The sequence below is a fragment of the Takifugu rubripes genome, chromosome 6 (assembly GCF_901000725.2).
Source record: "Takifugu rubripes chromosome 6, fTakRub1.2, whole genome shotgun sequence".
NCBI classification, from domain to species: domain Eukaryota; kingdom Metazoa; phylum Chordata; class Actinopteri; order Tetraodontiformes; family Tetraodontidae; genus Takifugu; species Takifugu rubripes.
In genome coordinates, this window is record NC_042290.1 from 2,484,843 (window position 1) to 2,502,153 (window position 17,311).

Consider the following 17,311-nt stretch of genomic DNA (forward strand, 5'->3'; position numbering starts at 1 on the left):
GTATCCTTGAAAATCCCATGGAAAACACACACACACACACACACACACACACACACACACACACACACACACACACACTGATCTGATTAAGAATATGACTAGTATTACTAGTAATGCTACTAGTAATACCGGTACTAGTTTTTGTGGAATCAGTTTAATGATTAAACATTGCATGTTGTGAGTGTTCAGACTGAGGCTGATTAAAAAAATAAATGTGTAAAAGAATTTTACCTTGATAATGACATGTTTAAAAACATCCCCCTGCCCGGAGCCTCACACTATAGCCAGACCTGGTACCATGGCAACCCACGGGATAAACGGATGATAGTAACAGAACCGAGGTACAGTTAAAACATCCGTAGAATCGGACTCTCTTTTTCCTTTTGTAGTGAGGAGTCACATTCAGTTCATCTTCAGAGAACTAGGTAATATTGTGATGTTTAAGATAAGATGAAAAGATAAAAACAAAAAACAAAAACATTGATTAGGAGAGGTTGATGTTGAGCAGTTTTCCCAAAATGCCTATGAAAAGTAATATTTGGCTGTTACAAAGTACAGTGAGTCCTTCTTTTGCTGGCAGTTTGGTTAAAAACATGACTTATTCTAGTTAATCCTGTGCTGGATTAGATTGGTCTTGTAGTTCATGTAAAGGAATAACTGCTAGCTAACCGTAGCAACGCCGTGTCATATCACATGACATGGAAAAGCTCCATGTTGTCCATGCAGAACAGGATGAAAACTGACTATATGTCCTTGTAAACATTGACCCCGGGCCAGACGGACGTGCAACACATCTGGTTCAGCTTTCAACGAAGGTGGGTTTTTCAGCACAGCTGCAGCTTTATTGGCACACAATGGATCCAGGTGATTGTGGCACAAGCACAGCATGTGGTTTCAACAGTTTGTGTTACTTTTACTCACAGACAACAACCGTTCACCTCCTCCTTACGTCATAAGGATGTGAACATTTTCCGTCAACAGTTGGTAAAGTCAAATTTAGAGGTTTGATTCCTCAGATTGCAGGGAAAATGTATCTTTTCTCGTGATTTCATTGTCATTCCTCCTCTGTCCTTCACTCCTCTTCCCATTCCCCCAGCTGCCATTTTCCATTTTGGCTCTCCCAAGGCTACCACCAGCTCATCACCCACCGCCCTCCTCCTCCTCCTCTCCCGTCCACTCTCATAACTCTCCTCCTCCACCCTCTGCTATTAGGTCACTCCGACTTTACAGTGAGGGGCTGCAGTGTGCCTCCAGTTTGGAGCTGCAGAGACCTCATCCAGAAGACACAACCATTTAAAACTGCTTTTATTGTTCTCTTTCTTTCCCCCTGCAGACCAGGTATTTATTTCCCGTCGAAGTTGCGATGCTTCAATTGTACCTCTTGATTTTCGCTGGTGAGTACATTTTGGTGCTTGTTAGGGTTGTGTAAAGAATGAGATCATGTCTGCATTAATGCCAGCTGCTTTGATTCATACTTACCATTTGGTTCCCCGCTTGTTTTTCCTCTTTGCCCAAAGCCATTGGCCAGGCTCACAGTCAGCTCCTGCTAGGCTCCTGCAACTTTGAGTCCAGCACCTGTGGCTACACATCAGATGGTGAACTTATTACCTGGCGCCTGCACAAAGACGGTATTGGAATACTTTGTTTGTGTATAGAACAGCAGACCTCATCATTTTTTAATCTGTAGCATTGTCATTACTTTGGTCCTGACAGTGTCCAACACTGGTGAACAGCAACACATCTGGTGTCCAGTCATGCCCTATATGTAGCATCTGGAGTCAGTCACATGGCAAATTCGGCATTCTGGAATTGCATTCTTTCTGCTTTTCTGAAAAGTTGTTATGAAACGGCGGATGTCCAAATAAACCTCACAGGCATCTTGGCGCAGCAGTATCCTCTTTGATGGCTTATCTGCTCAAACAAAAAAGGCTTGCCAGTTAAACGATGCATCAAAAAGAAATAAAATGTGGTGAGTCTAGCCCAAAGCTGGTCTGGCTGCTGAGAAATTAACTCAAGTTTCAGCCTAGATTGAATCACAACATGCACACACTAAGCATGTGAACATCCTTACCTTGATGTCTTAATGGCATATCGATGATTAGAATCTATTTTCATGTATATTAACTATTGAGAGGTGATTAGCCTAATGTTGGAAAGATATATCATTATTGTTGCTGTTTCCCTGTGTATTGATGCAGCAAACCATCTGCAATTCATAAAAAAAGCTACGTCCTCCTAGCATCCAAATCCCTGCTCTCATCTAACAAATTACACATTTATTGAGAATTTGCTCGGTGGTTCTTAAAGTCAAGAACCACAGCAATGTTGTTGTTCCTGTTGCTCCTGCCTACAGCTCCTTGTAAAAGGGCAGCATAGTTAATAGTGTTCTTCCATTAAGTTCTTTTTCCTTTCTGTAATGTGTGGCTGTTAGGGAAGTCATGCCAGGGAGAGTTTTGAATTTCCTTGAATGTGGTTCTTAACTGCTGTTGTACCCAATGTATGAACACAAGACCACATTTTGCACATTTAGGTTTTTATTTCAACTTTTTACAAAATGATTATCACTCAAAACCATTTTTAAAGGGAAAAGCACCACTGCACAGCTCACAGTGACTGAGCATCTGTTAGCGATAATGTTTTAATGTTAGCTATAATCTGTGAAAACTCCCTGTTGCAGGCCGGTTTGTTGCAGTGGGAGCTCTCACTGATGACTATGAAGAGAGCGGTGAAGATGCTGCACCACAGCATGAGCTCACAGGAGTGCTGCTCAGCCCCGTTTTGGAGTACAGCGAGTGGAGCTGCCTGAGGCTGGTTTACCAGATCGTTGGTTCTGGAAGTCTGGAAGTCCTGCAACGCACCGAGGGAAAGAGCTTTGATAAACCTCTCTGGAGCAGCCAGACCACCTCGGAAAGCTGGGTCGTCTCCAGCATGGACCTTCAGAACAACACTGAACCTTACAAGGTACTTTTTGTTATTTTATTTTACGTTACTAAACCCAGAAAATGTATACGCCCAACCATCTCTGCTCCAACACAAATTTGTTAAGTTTGCTTCAGCTGTGACCGTAGATCCTCTCTGTTCCTTCCTTTTGAATCCAAAAACCAATCACAGCCGAGTGTTTGCCTGGGATCCTTGGTTTGATACCTAGATTTTTGTAAGCCCGCAGCTTTATAAAGACAATCCCATAGAAAAACCGAGAAAATTGACTTCACAGATTTAAAACTTTCCAGCTTTCTTGTGTTTGACTTTGCAGCCCTTCTTGGTTAAAACACATTTGTGCTGCAGATATTCGATACCGCCATGCTAGAGAGCAGACATATGTAGGGTGACGCTAACCATGCGGGCCAAATTGAGGCCATTAAGAGGTGTGTGAAGAAACAGCTCGCAGATGTCCCCACACACACACACACACACACACACACACACACTCACTACAGCGAAACAGCAGGGAATGTCTGTATGCATATGTTTAGGTTATGTGCAGAGATGGAGATGACTCTGACAAGTCTGCACCTTGGGCCTCTCGGCACATAAACATGTTAGAAAAATAGGTCAGTGGTTTATTTTCTTTTGTTCCAGCATTTCCAGGCTCCTAAAATGTGAAGTGATAAACAGTTCATCTATGACTTCATTGAGAAATAAAGTTAATGAATCCCAAGTAAAAAAGTTTAGCCTTTTAAATTTAGTATTCCTGCAAACAACTTCAGAATCAGTCGGCACTTATCCAATACATAAAGATCGGTGGAGCAGGAATCACCATTTTCATGTGGTTCTGTTTCAGTGTAACTTTTTATTTCTTTTTATACATAATTTTGAAGCAAACCCCACCATTATTTTGAAAATGAACACCTGTCCTCTATGGATGCGGTCTCGGCCGCTCACCACATGTTGGCCAGCTTCTGTGATGTCATTGCTGTGGAACTCCATTTCACTGAACATGTTGTTGCTTAGATTGTCATTGAAGGTAAACCTGGAGGGACTGGGAACAGCGTGGCGATTTTCGAGATCCATATAATCCCTGGATATTGCCTGGGTCAGACATTTCACACGTAACTCACTCACACATGTTTCACATCCTAATAATGGCACAGGTGTTTATTATTTTGTGTAGCAGCGTTTATATAATGTGATTCTGCATTAATGTCCACTCTTTGCTGATTACCCTAGAGTGTGATTTTGAGGAGTCCCATCTGTGTGGATACAGTAATCAGTGGAACACCAACTTAAACTGGTACGTGGGGGGAGGCAGGACCCAACTCCTTCACAACAACATTCCCAATGATCACACCTTCAACAACAACACCGGTAAGATCTGGATTTAGTTAACCTTGTTGTTAAAAACTGTTTCATGCAGTGTAGTGTTATGGTGTGATCAATGATGGATGGATGGATGGATGGATGGATGGATGGATGGATGGATGGATGGATGGGTGGATGGGTGGATGGATGGATGGATGGATGGATGGATGGATGGATGGATGGATGGATGGATGGATGGATGGATGGATGGATGGATGGATATTGTAAAGTTCCATTCCAGATTCAGGTCAGGCACCTGGCTGACTGCGACCTCCCTCTCAGGTCACTTGATGTACGTAGACTCTGTCCATGCCAAGACTTTTAAAGAAGTGGCCAAGCTGGTGTCGCCGATGACGACCGTTCCCCTGTCCGGATGCCTGAGTTTTCAGTACCAGCGAAGTGAGGAGAGAGGGAACATGTTCTCTGTTTTCACCAGGGACTCCATGGGTCAGTACCAGGAGCTGTGGAGGGCAGAAGCACAGAACCAGAGCGACTGGGGTGGGACGCTGAGTGAATGGGTGCCTGTTCAGGTGGACCTGAAGGCACCATACTCCGTCCAGGTCAATATGAACGTGCCAGGTTCAAACAGGTTCTATTTCAGCATTTTCATCTGCTGGCTTGCTGCCATGTCTGTCTCCCCAGGTGGTTTTTGAAGTGGCCTTCAACAGTCCGAGTGGTGGGCGTGTTGCAGTTGATGACATTTCCTTCTCTCCGCAGTTCTGCAGCACAGACAGTGGTGAGCTGCAGCCACAATATCTCACTGTTATAAAATCAGGTGTGAATATGCTAACGGACAGTAAATGTATCATTCATTCTAAAAATGACTTATGTTTTAAAATTGACCAACAACATCCAGAATTCAGAAGTGTAATCGTATAAAAATATGAAACTTGTACCCCAGAACCACCCTTTGACCCAGCCGTCGCCACCTGTGACTTTGAGTCTGGTCTTTGCCACTACACCCTGGACAAAGTGGAGGGGTCGTCATGGAGGAGCATATCGGTGAAGCCCAACATATTTCAGAATGGAGACCACACCACAGGGGCAGGTGGGCTATTCTCTGTGATAGATTTAGAATTAATGTGCTTACATCATTAACATTTACAAAGAGGCAAAATCTGCACATGATAAAGTTGTTTCATCCATGTTTGGTGTTCTGGCTAAAGAAAGCATCATATGATCACTTGTAAACTGCAAATTAGCATTTTTTTTTTCATTTTAGGTGTTTTAAATGACTTCACTAGGATAATATTGTACTTTAAATGAGGCGAGATAAATCATTTTTGAAATTTTACCCAATTTGATCAAAAATTAATAGTCAATCAAGCTGAAATCAAGTATTTTTAATGGATAAGGAATGCTTATTGTCTTTTTTTCCCAGGATCTTTCCTATTGGCTCATTCCCAGTCCAACCGCTCTGGTTACATGAGTCGTCTGTTTGGTCCACCTCTACCCGGGAACATGAAGTACTGCCTGAGATTCTACTTCTCCCTGAGAGGTTAGTGGTAAATAATATTAGTTTCAGGGTCAGATTTACTGTGATTTGACGTGAGCCAGATTTAATTTAACAGCAGGGTTCAACCAGACAGACAGCGCCCTCGTGGTGTATCTGCAGCAGCTGCAAAGCAACATCCAGGAGAAGATCTGGACGCAGGGGGAGAAGTCCAGAGGAATCTGGATCGCAGCAGATGTCACCTTTCAAACGTCATGGCCTGCAAAGGTCAGCGCCAGAATAAAGAAAAATCAGGAAATACATAAAAACAGAAGGAAATGCATTTTTATTTCCAGCACAGCACAAAGTGTCTTCACCAAAACTGTGTTCAAACTTTTTGAATGTACCATGAATGATAATAATCCATTATCAAATCAATAAATAAAATAGTGCTGAGTAGTATAAGAATACTAATCCACCAATGAGTTATTAAGCACCATTAGGTTCTGTTTTTTGTTTTTATATCTACACACTGGTTGTTATAATGGAACTATAGGATACTAAATGTAAGTTACTGCTGTAAGTTATTTGTGTGATTCTGCCATCCAGCTGGTTTTCATCAGCAGCTGCAGGAGCATCTGGGACTGTGGATCTGTGGCTTTGGATGACGTCAGCTTAAGGCTGGGAGACTGCGAGCTGACCACAGGTAGAAGGTGGCACTGTGTTACCACCATAATCCACTACAGCAACAGTTTCTTAATGTTATAACATTACGGAAAAATAAACTAGTACTTATTTTTACCATAGAATCTGTAAAGTCATCATCTGACTTTAACTTTGGACCAAATTCCACTTGCAAAAACTGATTGAAGTCATAAATTTCATTCAAAATCTAGACAGAAATGTTTTTTTAAACGTACTTTTTATTACCAAGTGAAATACTTAATTGATTGTCCGCTGCAGGGTCGTTGGCATCGGTTCTCCCGGGACACTGTGACTTTGAACGCAGCCTGTGTGATTACAATCAGGACAAGGAGGACAACGGTGCAGACTGGGAGCGGAGGAGAGGGCCCACTCCCACCTCCTACACTGGGCCCAGGGGAGACCACACCACAGGACTGGGTGAGGAGACGCTTTGTTTCTGCTCTCCTGCACAATTTATTCACGAGGATGTAAAAATTCAATCATAATAAATCACATTTATATGCAGTAAAGTACAAAATACAATAAAACCTTATTAGCGCTCACTCATCACAGCAGCTTCTGCCAACAGGACACTACCTGCACATGGAGGCGTCAACCATGCTGCCTGGTCAAAGTATTCGGCTGCTGTCTCGCCCACTGAGGGGCTCCAGGGGGCCTCAGTGTCTGCACTTTTATTACCACATGTATGGCTCAGGCACGGGACAGCTCAAAGTTCACCTTAAATATGACAGCGGGGACCAGTTGCTCTGGCAACAGAGCGGCGAACAGAGCATCGCTTGGCTGAGAGCAACAGTGGAGTTCCAGTGTGACAGCCAGCATCAGGCAAGAGTTGGGAGTAGATCAAAAGGCTGGAATTTGCTGCTGCAAAACGGCCCTAAAGGATCTCATACTGTTGTCTTCAGCCACAAACTGATGGTGAACGTCACTGACAGTACGGAGCCCACTGACAGCATTTCTCCTCGCCATTTCAGATTGTGTTTGAAGCAACACGGGGTGCATCCGTGAGGAGTGACATTGCCATTGACGACATTGTCTTGGAAAGCGGCCCCTGTCAGGGTAAACAAACACGTATATATATCACACATATATGTACACACGTGTGTATATATGTCTATACACAAACACACAGGTGTGTATGTAGAATTTGAAGTTCTTCGTCCAGTGTTCTGACTCCTCTAATTCCTTTTCAGACGCGGGGATTACGGCCACTGTGGAAACCTCCAACCTGATTGAGTAGGGGGCATGCTGGTTGCTGTGCAGTAGGCATTAATTCTAGTTTTGTTAAGTGATAAAGTATGAATATTCCCTAAGAAAATCATGTTTAAACTAATGTTGAACCTGGAATTTTGGGCTGTACTCTAGGTCAGTAGCTGAAAAAAGTGTCAAGCTTTACTTTTTACATTTATATGCATTAGGTTAATGCTTCTTAGTCAAATAAACTGAGGATATTATTAATTTTTCAGCATGATTAAATCGTATTAGCAGCTATGTATCTTACTGTCACATGATCTGGATGAGATTATACATCTTGCTTTTTGAAGATAGATTGTTTTAGGTGGCTTCAGTGAAAATGACTGTTTTATAGCCCCAACATTTGTCCTCAGCAGGAGCTGAGGACCCTGTGGACCCACTGTGTCGTCTTAAAATCAGATAAATTGTGCTGTTGGGTAACTGCTATGCTGGATGTTCAGAGCAGAAGGTGACATTGTCAGTCTTTTCCTCCTTATACACGGGAGCAGGCCCTGATCTTGCTGCTCCCTGCCTGATAATTGCCTGGTGTGACCTTGGGGGGGGGGGGGTTATAAAGTACCGGTAGAAGGAAACAACATAAAACCAGCATATTTGTAATTATTCACATCCACACATATTTATTTTATACATAAAAAGTCTGAAAAATATAACATTTGGTCCTGCAGGTGGTCATTACATAATACATGTCCCATCATTCAGATATTTCATGCTCTCCATCTGCTGCGTCATCGCCAGGACTTCTTGAAAACCCGTACTAAGTCCAGACATGTGTTGGAAGTACGCCTCCTTCTCCACCTGGACCGACAAATTATTCACCCCAGCTTCTTTCAGAATGGCCGTCACCTAAAAATCCATTACAAAACAATTGCTCCGTTAATAATGGCAATTCTTGAGACCGTTTATTATCCATTTAATCTTTAAAAAAAAATTCTCTCACCTACAAAACACACACACACACATATATGTTTAAAGTCTTGATTTGGTTGAAACACATCAGTCGTATTGAACTTGGAATTTTGGCCTGCACTATAGGTCAGTATATAGAACCTATCTACACATTATTTTAATAGACAATATGAAAAATCACTAGTAAAACTCCCCCCTCACCATTCTAGCTATAGTGAGCGTCAGAATAAGAGACGGTAACAGATGATTTTAGTTGTCTTTGACATGATCTCAGCCAAGTACCTGATGTATGATTCTCTGCTCCACCACATCAGACATGACCTGGAGGTGTATGGTCCCCGCAACAACGCTGGCTGAATGTCTCCAAAAGTGCGGGTCTCTATATGACAATACTCCTTCAAGTTTCTCTATCTGAAGAGGGGAAAAGCATATCTGAAGCCCTATATTGTTGATTCATGGTTGAGTGTAGGCCACGTAGGCCACCTCTTACCTTTTCTAAGGCGCCATTTAAGTCTTTTTCGTTTTCTGGAGGTGTTCGTAAAAGGAGAACCTCACACGCATCCTTCAGCAAGGGAATGACGCTTAAAAAAATGAGCGTGGAGATGAAGAGTGAGCAAATTGGGTCTGCGATTAACCAGCCGAACTGGCGGATGAGGATGGTGGAGATGATGACCCCCACACTACCCAAGGTGTCAGCCAGAACATGGAGGAAAACCCCTGTTAAAAATAAAAGTTGAGCATTTTCTGGACATCCACAGAGGCAGATTTGAATTTAAATACGCACCTCTCATGTTAGCATTCATTCCTCCTCCCCCACTTGAGTGAGAATGCCCGTGTCCCCCGTGGCCATGGCTGCCGTGGGAGTGGCCGTGACCCCCGTGGCTGTGCTCGCTGTGGGAGTGGCCGTGGTGCGAGTGGCCGTGGTCGTGAGACGAGCAGCTTTTACCACCGTGGGAGTGAGCGTGACTAAAGGCACATATACCCACCAGGTTGACCAGTAAGCCTCCGACAGACACCGGCTGCACAAGACAACAGCTCATTAAAGAACATAAAATTACACACCAAAGGTCCAGATTGAATATCAGTTCACAGCTGGAAACATCTGTTCCATGGCTCCATACTGACCGTCAGCATGTCTGTGTTTATATTAGGAGGATCCAACACACGGGTGATTGACTCAACAAAGACAAAAAACGCAATGACCATCAAAAATAGGCCATTGATGAATCCAGAGAGTATTTCAACACGGCCAAACCTTCAGGAAAGATTTCAGGTTTAGAAAGCAGAGTTGACTTAAGTAGCTAAAGGTTTAATATTATAGAGCTGGAAAATCTTTATGTTGAGGCTTTACCCGTAAGAGAAGATCCTGGTAGCTTTCCAGCGGGTCATAAGGGCAGCGAACAAGCCCAGAACTAGAGCCGAGCAGTCAAACAACATGTGGAAGCCGTCGGAAATGAGACCAAGGCTGTTGGTCCAGACGCCGTAGAAGAGTTCCACGAAGGTAAATGCCTGGTAACAAAAGAGCGGCAACTTTTCTATTAAATCTCACTCTACACAGGAGTCAACCCAACTTCTGCACTGTGGGTTTGACCTTTTCTATTCATTAACTGTTCCACCACACTCTAAAGGCTGATTATGGCAGAAGGCCCAAGGTGAGGATGAAATACTTTGGAAAATTCCGTTTGCTTTCCAGAAGAACCGTTTTCAGCTCAGCTGGGTGAATTTTGGTTGAAATGGAAGGGAAAGCACTGCCCAGTAAAGCGTGCTTTGTATTTCTCTGGGATAAAAGTGTAAAAACTCTGTTCTTTAAGGTTTGGCAGCTATTTGTTGAAAGGAGCTGGAAGATATTTCACCTCTTATCCAAGAGGCTTCTTCAGTCCTGACTAGCTCGGTGGGAACTGAGACAGTATTTGCTCGTACCGCAGGACTATCACCAGGGAGTTTGCTTTATGAACAGCTGTCATTCAGGGTCGCCAGCTAGTCACGGTGATCAGGTGATCAGGTGATCAGGTGATGGTGCAAAAATCTCAACTCTCACCAAGACTGTCAGAGCTGAAAAAGCCTTTCAAATTAGGAGGTGAAGCCACTTCCTGTTTTGTTCAACAGACCAGTTGAGTCCAGTTGATCTCAAAGAACTACCATTAATGGGATGGATCACAGATTTAAAAACTCCGGCAAAAGTATTTTTCATTGTCAAATCTAAATTAATTGGTTTTCAAATTGGGCTTAAAATTCCACGAGTCGTTTAATAGAAGAGCAGCGTACACCAAGTATACAATGAGGCATTAAACATATTTTCCAGCATAATGTAAATGACAAAGCAAAGCCTTCCTATAAAGTGTAGTGTCTGCTGTATATCCTCACTATAAACACTGCCAGTGCCTCAGTAACAGATGTTACTGTCAGAATCACCACAGAAAAGCTGTTTATTTTAAATAGAGACGAGTTGCTCCATCTTTTACGGTCAATGGACACAATGACGCATTGCTACACATTATTTCTTTTTTAACTTAATTTCTGCCTTCTGCCAAACAGGGATGGATTAATCTGATTCATCAGTTTAGGGCCAATTCTTTCATCCTACTGTGACTAACGACTAACATTCATTAATTGGAGTTTACTCCTCCTGACTCAACATACCAGGTTAAGGCAAAGGAAATAAAAGATCTGTCTGGAATCATATTCCTCCAGAATCTGCTTCAGGGAATCTTTGATGAATCGAGGGAGGGAGTGCGATGTGTGCTGCAGCGCGTCGCCCATGAAGTTATAAAGGGGAGTCCCCTCGGGAGAGTAGCCGACCAGGGTGCCCGTCTGACCTTTCTTTGATGGGGAGGAGAGAATACTGGAGGCTGTATAAGAGGTGGGGAAGAGAGAAAGTGAGGAGAACTCAGAGTTGGGGCTTAAGTCTCCCGACAAAGAGGCGTTCCATATCAACAATCACTACGTTCATAGTCCAGGTTTACATGCAACAGAGAAAACTGAATAGCGGATGGGAACAGATGGCAATACACATGTTGTCAGGGATTTAATACCCCCGGTTTAATAGCCCCGGTTGACCTATTACACTAGATAATAAACAACTGGTCAGGCAATTGCCCAGCATAGCTTTGCTAAATCTCTTTTTTTTTTTTACCACTTTGGTCACAAGAGGAGGCAAGAGCCTATCCCAGCTGCATATAAAAGCAAGTAAAAGCAAGGGACAGTTGCCAGCTCATCCAGGGCCCTATTTAGGGGTTTGGTTCCTTGCTCAAGGGTACCTGTGGCGCTCTGAGCATGTCCTTGCTCCCGCCCCATTACCAGAACACCTCTCAAGTTTTGTCTGTACTGGGACTTGAACTGTGAGCCATCTGCTTCTCAGCCCAGTCCACTACAGACTGAGACACCACTGCCCTCGTACATAATGCACACGTTACTTAGTGTGCAGATAAGATCCCTGCTAGCCTCTGTGGTCATGACTGGCTTTCATGGGTGTGGGTCATACACCAGCGTGAGGCTAGCTGGTTATGGTTAAAGAAAAAACACAATTTTAAACCCCCACACTAGTGAGAATTCTTGAATCATTTTTGCATTTAACATTTCCGGTGAGGCCGGTGTTGTTTTTTAGCTACCCATTGAAAATTGTTACATGCACAGGACTAAAATCCCACACGTGAAACTGCCATATATGTTTGCTCTGTGCATTTTAAACAATTATTAAATATTATTATTATTATTAAACAATAGATAAGAGATAATATATATTATAATATATATATACCTAATATAATAATAACAATAATAATAATACATAATAATAGCAATGTCAACATACACAACGTATATTGACATTGCTCTTGAATACGAAGATTGGAAAATTATTCGATTGTTTGCATTCAACTGTATCACTGACAGGATTATTTGATGGAGCCCTTTTGGAGTGTCAAAATATGCTTCCCCCAAAATATTATAAGAAAAAAAAGAAGATTGTTTGTCATAGTGGAACATTAGCAAGAATCGACGTACCGGTAGACAAAGCAAAATTTGACAAGGCACCAGAAATGGATAGACAAACAATAGGTAAAAATAGATGTAGCAAAATTCAGTTCTAAAATTGCCAGAACTTGGTTAAACAGTTCATCAAAACTACTACAGTCACCCAGCTTGTTCTTTACCTGAGTGTTACTTTGACAAAGCTGTTACTTACACATGATGAAAAAGACGGCACTGACCAACACTCCTCCAGACAGCACATGCTCCGTGCCGACCTGTTGAGGTGGTTTGCTAATGGAGCGAAGCTGGTCAGTCAGTGGGTGAGTCCAGAAGTTGGCGAGGAACAGAGCACTGAGAAAGAGGGCAAGGGCACTGTATCGAGCACACCTGGGAGCCTCCATCTTAGCACTGCAGATGGCCTCGACATAGAACTCCAGGATCATCACGCAGAAGATGATCATCCCAAAAGGCAGGATGACAGATGACCATGACTCTACTTTACTCTGGGAAACAGGTGCAAAGAACAGATTTTTGCAAATATTGTGGTTTCCAACAGTATATTGAAGGCAAATAAATGAGTAAATGCTTAGCCCTGACTCCTGAGAGACGACTGTGCACTCACTTCAGTGGTTGCTGAGAGAACTACAACCCAGGGCAGAAGAACTGCTGAAGAAACCAGGTTGTCAAGGGCATAGAGGCGTTTCGCCCCACCGATTTCCACTGCTAATTTTCTAGAAACTGTATGAAAACCCACTTTCAGGAACAGAGAGACCACCAACAGCACAACACCACCCTGATGGAAAGATGATTTATTAAAAAAAACCTCAGATCATACTTGATGTGTATTTAGAAAGTACTAAAATACGACATGACTTGGTTTACCTTGTGGTCTGCAACTCCTAAAAATGCAATAGTCGTGTAGAGGAAGTGAGTGAGAGTACTGTCATGATGTCCCTCAGCTTGTTAGAGTACAAGTAAAGGCAAACATAGCAAACATAGTGCAGAGGAACATGAACAGGAGTGGATACGGCCCTTCTATTGAGGAGAAAAGGATACGGTGCTCTGCCATCTTTGCCATCATATCATCATTGTCAAAGAGGAGAAGGCAGATAACAGCAATGATGAATAAAGCCACCCCTCTGGTCTGCAAATCACATTTAAGAAAATGATTATACATAGTTTTTAACAAAGGAACTAAATATTATACAAGCTTCAATGGAGGTCATTCAAAATAGTGTTTCCACTGTAGGACTTTAGAGTATTTTTATAGGAAGAGGGTCATTGGTGTGTGTCTCCACTGCAGGAATCTCCCCTAACCTAGTCCCTGCTCCAGGGTAGGCACTTACATCAGACCTGAAAAACTCATGGCTGGGGCTTGAGGTTTACTCAACGCCAACTGGCTGAACCTAGAGCACGATGTGACGCAAAACTCAGAAAAAGAGGAGAATTAGCCTAGTAGACGTCGCTTCTCCTCTTGTTCATAGCATCCAACACCAGAAACACTCCAAACTGAACTGTCTTGTGTTTTACAAGTTTCACAACACGACACGAGCTGTTTACTTAATATTTATGAACAAACTGCGATGTACAGATAGAGCCTGTAGCGATGATTGGAACCGAAGGAAAACAATATCACGTGAGAAAAACACTGCAACTGCATGGAGGTGTAGACAATCATATTCTCTAATTATAATGTCTCAGCTCCTTTCTTGTTTACCTCCTTCCTCGTTGTTGTTTTCTTTATTATTTTGGCTGTTGGCGGCTTGCCCAGGTGATGTCACAGTCAAAACTGTCGCACAATGAATACGTGGCATTCAAAATTCGTGACATCACCGAAGGGTCCTATCCTGCAGTGGAGACACCATAGAGGGCCAAGTGATAGGAACAGTTCCTCTAAAGTACCTGCCCCCAGTATTTACCAGTAACTGCCACTGTGGAAAATTAGCTCAAATCTCTTTCAGTGTAAAGGCGACAGAAGCTGTAGGGGACTGGGTTGGGGGTCGGGGGTGTCTGGTTTGAGTGCCAGTTGCGGACCAAAAAATAGAAACTTGGCTGGTAGCAGGAGAGATGCCAGGGTGATTTCTAAAAAATTGCTAAGGTGCCCTTCAGCGAGTTACTGCACCCCCAAATGGTCAGGGCACCTGTCCAGGACAGCGTAACACACTGACACCTCTCTCTCAATTATTGCATGTTAACAGAACTTTATGAGCAGCGAAATGCTCACATTATCTCAATCATGTCATGATTGGCAAAACTGCTTTTATGGACACTGAGAAGTGCACTCTAGTTATATCATATTAAAAAAGGAAACAGGAAAATTCATCAGACATAATCTTTAAAACAAAAGAAATACAACTTGGGATGAACTCTGTCTTTATCACACTGATCAGTGTTGTATCAAATATTGAATACTAAAATACCTTAGACGGCCCTCCTCCAGAACTTGAGAACAGAACACCAAGAATAGCAATGACCACCACATCACTATGTTCAAAAAGCAGTAATGTCCTGCAAAGATACAAGTCAATTTTGTATCACATATCACTATGAAAACACAAGGCATGGTCTATATGTGCAATGAGTGCTATTTATAAAAAGGGAAACAGATTTATATTGACAATTTACCTTAGAGGTCCACAAAGAGTTAGACCAAAGAAGCCCAGGAGGGAAATAACACAACTGAAAACAGCATGTTTTAGCAGTTTGATCCACTGTGAAAGAGAAAAAGTTTCACCTTAATGACACTTTCTGGAGAATCAAGCTAAGACATTCAAGAAAATAAGCTTTTCTTTATTCCTATAGCTTCTTTTAAAGACAGTAAATATCCCTGCTTCATATCAAATGATGGCTTTTTCTTTAACACACACTAAGAGCTTCAAAAAATGTATGATCACAGACATAAAATGATCACAGACATAAACAAGCATACCTGTCTTCTTGAGATGACTTTTCCTGATGAGAATGGTTTTTGGAAGAAAAGCAGAATAATAGCACTCCTAAAAATAGGAAACCACCACAAATGAATACAGTATTTTATAGATGCAGACAAATTATTTAGGCTAAACACAATAATATATATTACATGCATTTTGCAATTCACATACATTATAGTACTTACCCTAGTTTCAGAATGAAAATAAACTGGACAATATGAACAATTTTAAGGACGTCGTAAGCTTCAAAGATCCCAAGAGCTTTGAGGACCTTAGAAACTACAAGTAAAACAATATATCGGGTTATCCTGAGAGGAAAATGAGAAAAAAAGAAAATATATCAGTAATGAAGTGGCCTGAATAGACCAATCTGGTCACCACAGGTTAAGAAACCGAATGTTATACTATTCATTTAATGGTTTATTTTCCTGATTTAAGAACTTACTTAAAGGTATGAGTAAGGTATGCATATAACTGTCAGAAGAAGCCTACCTAGAGCTGGGCACTTCAACCATGCCTAGTTGTCGTCCTGACAGGACGTTGCTGCTGTATTTTTCTTCCATTTTCAACCTCAGAATCTGACCTGTTGACTTCCAGGAGGAATAATTTTTGGCCCAAATAACATAAACATCACTATTTAAACTATGATAACAATAGCCTACTTACAAGTAATGGTGGCAAACCATATTCTTCTCTACTTTTATCATTATTCTCTCCCTGAATAGTCTAAACTAAACATATAACGGGCACATAAAATTTAAATCACTTGGTCACTTCCAGGCCTTTTAGCTAACCAAAAGCTATCTTGCCAATTATCGTTCCAACTTGATTTTTATCTGGTATCTGTGTCACACTACATCACGTTATTCATGATAAACACTCGCCTTGTTAAAGAAACAAACTTAATATAGATATAAATAAAACGTAATCAACGAATGTGTCACAGACGGTACAACAGAAGAGCTCCTTTAGGTTTGAGAGTACAGACCGCCAGCACTTCCGGACACGGTGAGTATCTCACGTCACGTGATTGTTCATCAGGACTGCGCATGCGCCTTCTGCTTCTTCTTCGTCTTCTTTTTCTTCTTCACGTTTTTAACGGCAGTTGGCATCCAAGCTGTTGCATCACTGCCATCTTATGGTCCTCTATCTCACTTATCAATCATTATAATATACTTTTTGCTAGACCAGTAGAGGTCAGAAATTTAAAAACCTCTTTTTTCCAGCCTGAACTCTCCATCCAGCTCAAAATGCCCTTCTCATCTACCATTTCCATTTTCCTCAATCCAGCCATCATCAGGTTTCTTTCTTCACTATACTGCCTGCATATTAAAAGCACATTTGTTTCCAGCTCGTGACAATGCTCACTTTGGTGTTTCCCCACAATGTGTAGTGCACTGCTTAAGTTGCTGTACCCGATTCTTAACCTTGTTATTATAGCCTGCTCTTTCCTGCTCTTTCCCCTTCTCCTCAGTGAGTTGATCCTCCTTTGTACTGATTTCTCTTTCCACAGTGCTTCTCCTAAATGCTTCCTTTGCTAACTTCTGCCTTCTCATTCCCCAAGATCCACAATAAACAAAGCTCCGTCCCTACACATCTCCCACACTCTATATTTTATATTTATAACTAAATTGACTTTTGATGCTCTGTTTGGAGATCGTTAATGCTTGTTAATGCAGATATCGGACCACTGAATATTAATGCCTTCTTGATGTTTTTCTGATAAATTCCCCTTTTGTGCCCTCTCCTCCCAGCTCATTAGCAGATCTTCAGCATTTCAATGACGGAAATGGAATCTATTTTCATTTTTCTTGCG

At 42.1% G+C, this 17,311-nt stretch overlaps 2 protein-coding genes across 4 annotated transcripts; one reads left to right on the forward strand and one right to left on the reverse strand.

Annotated features, from left to right (window-relative positions):
- The first annotated feature begins 1,209 nt into the window (after positions 1 to 1,209).
- Positions 1,210 to 7,922, forward strand: LOC101075586 (MAM domain-containing protein 2-like). 2 transcript variants are annotated; one of them, XM_011604467.2, is made up of 15 exons: positions 1,210 to 1,394; positions 1,518 to 1,628; positions 2,678 to 2,961; positions 3,952 to 4,033; positions 4,168 to 4,305; positions 4,582 to 4,859; positions 4,942 to 5,035; positions 5,201 to 5,347; positions 5,681 to 5,797; positions 5,871 to 6,019; positions 6,341 to 6,437; positions 6,695 to 6,853; positions 7,005 to 7,258; positions 7,408 to 7,492; positions 7,627 to 7,922. In XM_011604467.2, the coding sequence occupies exons 1-15, from the start codon at positions 1,364 to 1,366 to the stop codon at positions 7,671 to 7,673; spliced, it is 2,073 nt and encodes a 690-aa protein (XP_011602769.2). In that variant the 5' UTR covers positions 1,210 to 1,363; the 3' UTR covers positions 7,674 to 7,922. The 2 variants fall into 2 exon arrangements, with proteins under 2 accessions (XP_011602769.2, XP_003965179.2); XM_003965130.3 differs by having other exon boundaries at positions 5,874 to 6,019.
- A 355-nt stretch (positions 7,923 to 8,277) lies between these two features.
- Positions 8,278 to 16,561, reverse strand: slc30a5 (solute carrier family 30 member 5). Of its 2 annotated transcripts, none has more exons than XM_003965105.3 (17): positions 16,484 to 16,561; positions 15,988 to 16,085; positions 15,681 to 15,803; positions 15,492 to 15,558; positions 15,188 to 15,273; positions 14,983 to 15,070; positions 13,619 to 13,706; positions 13,445 to 13,521; positions 13,185 to 13,355; positions 12,777 to 13,065; positions 11,234 to 11,442; positions 9,945 to 10,102; positions 9,719 to 9,848; positions 9,378 to 9,612; positions 9,084 to 9,310; positions 8,876 to 9,004; positions 8,278 to 8,530 (listed from the first exon to the last, which is right to left on the reverse strand). In XM_003965105.3, exons 1-17 carry the CDS (start codon positions 16,544 to 16,546, stop codon positions 8,360 to 8,362), a joined length of 2,409 nt encoding a protein of 802 aa, XP_003965154.3. In that variant the 5' UTR covers positions 16,547 to 16,561; the 3' UTR covers positions 8,278 to 8,359. The 2 variants fall into 2 exon arrangements, with proteins under 2 accessions (XP_003965154.3, XP_029693636.1); XM_029837776.1 differs by having other exon boundaries at positions 16,162 to 16,523.
- Between the last annotated feature and the right edge of the window lie 750 nt (positions 16,562 to 17,311).

What these genes read in the sequence shown, in the direction of transcription:
- LOC101075586 (XM_011604467.2), top strand. Translation starts at nt 1,364, where the DNA reads ATGCTTCAATTGTACCTCTTGATTTTCGCTG. An exon ending in GTTCTGCAGCACAGACAGTG is followed by an intron (nt 5,036 to 5,200) that starts GTGAGCTGCAGC and finishes CTTGTACCCCAG; the next exon opens with AACCACCCTTTGACCCAGCC. An exon ending in AGACCACACCACAGGGGCAG is followed by an intron (nt 5,348 to 5,680) that starts GTGGGCTATTCT and finishes TTTTTTTCCCAG; the next exon opens with GATCTTTCCTATTGGCTCAT.
- slc30a5 (XM_003965105.3), bottom strand. Translation starts at nt 16,546, where the DNA reads ATGCGCAGTCCTGATGAACAATCACGTGACGTGAGATACTCACCGTGT. An exon ending in CGTGTCCGGAAGTGCTGGCG is followed by an intron (nt 16,086 to 16,483) that starts GTCTGTACTCTC and finishes TCCTCCTGGAAG; the next exon opens with TCAACAGGTCAGATTCTGAG. An exon ending in AGCAGAGAATCATACATCAG is followed by an intron (nt 8,531 to 8,875) that starts GTACTTGGCTGA and finishes ATGGATTTTTAG; the next exon opens with GTGACGGCCATTCTGAAAGA.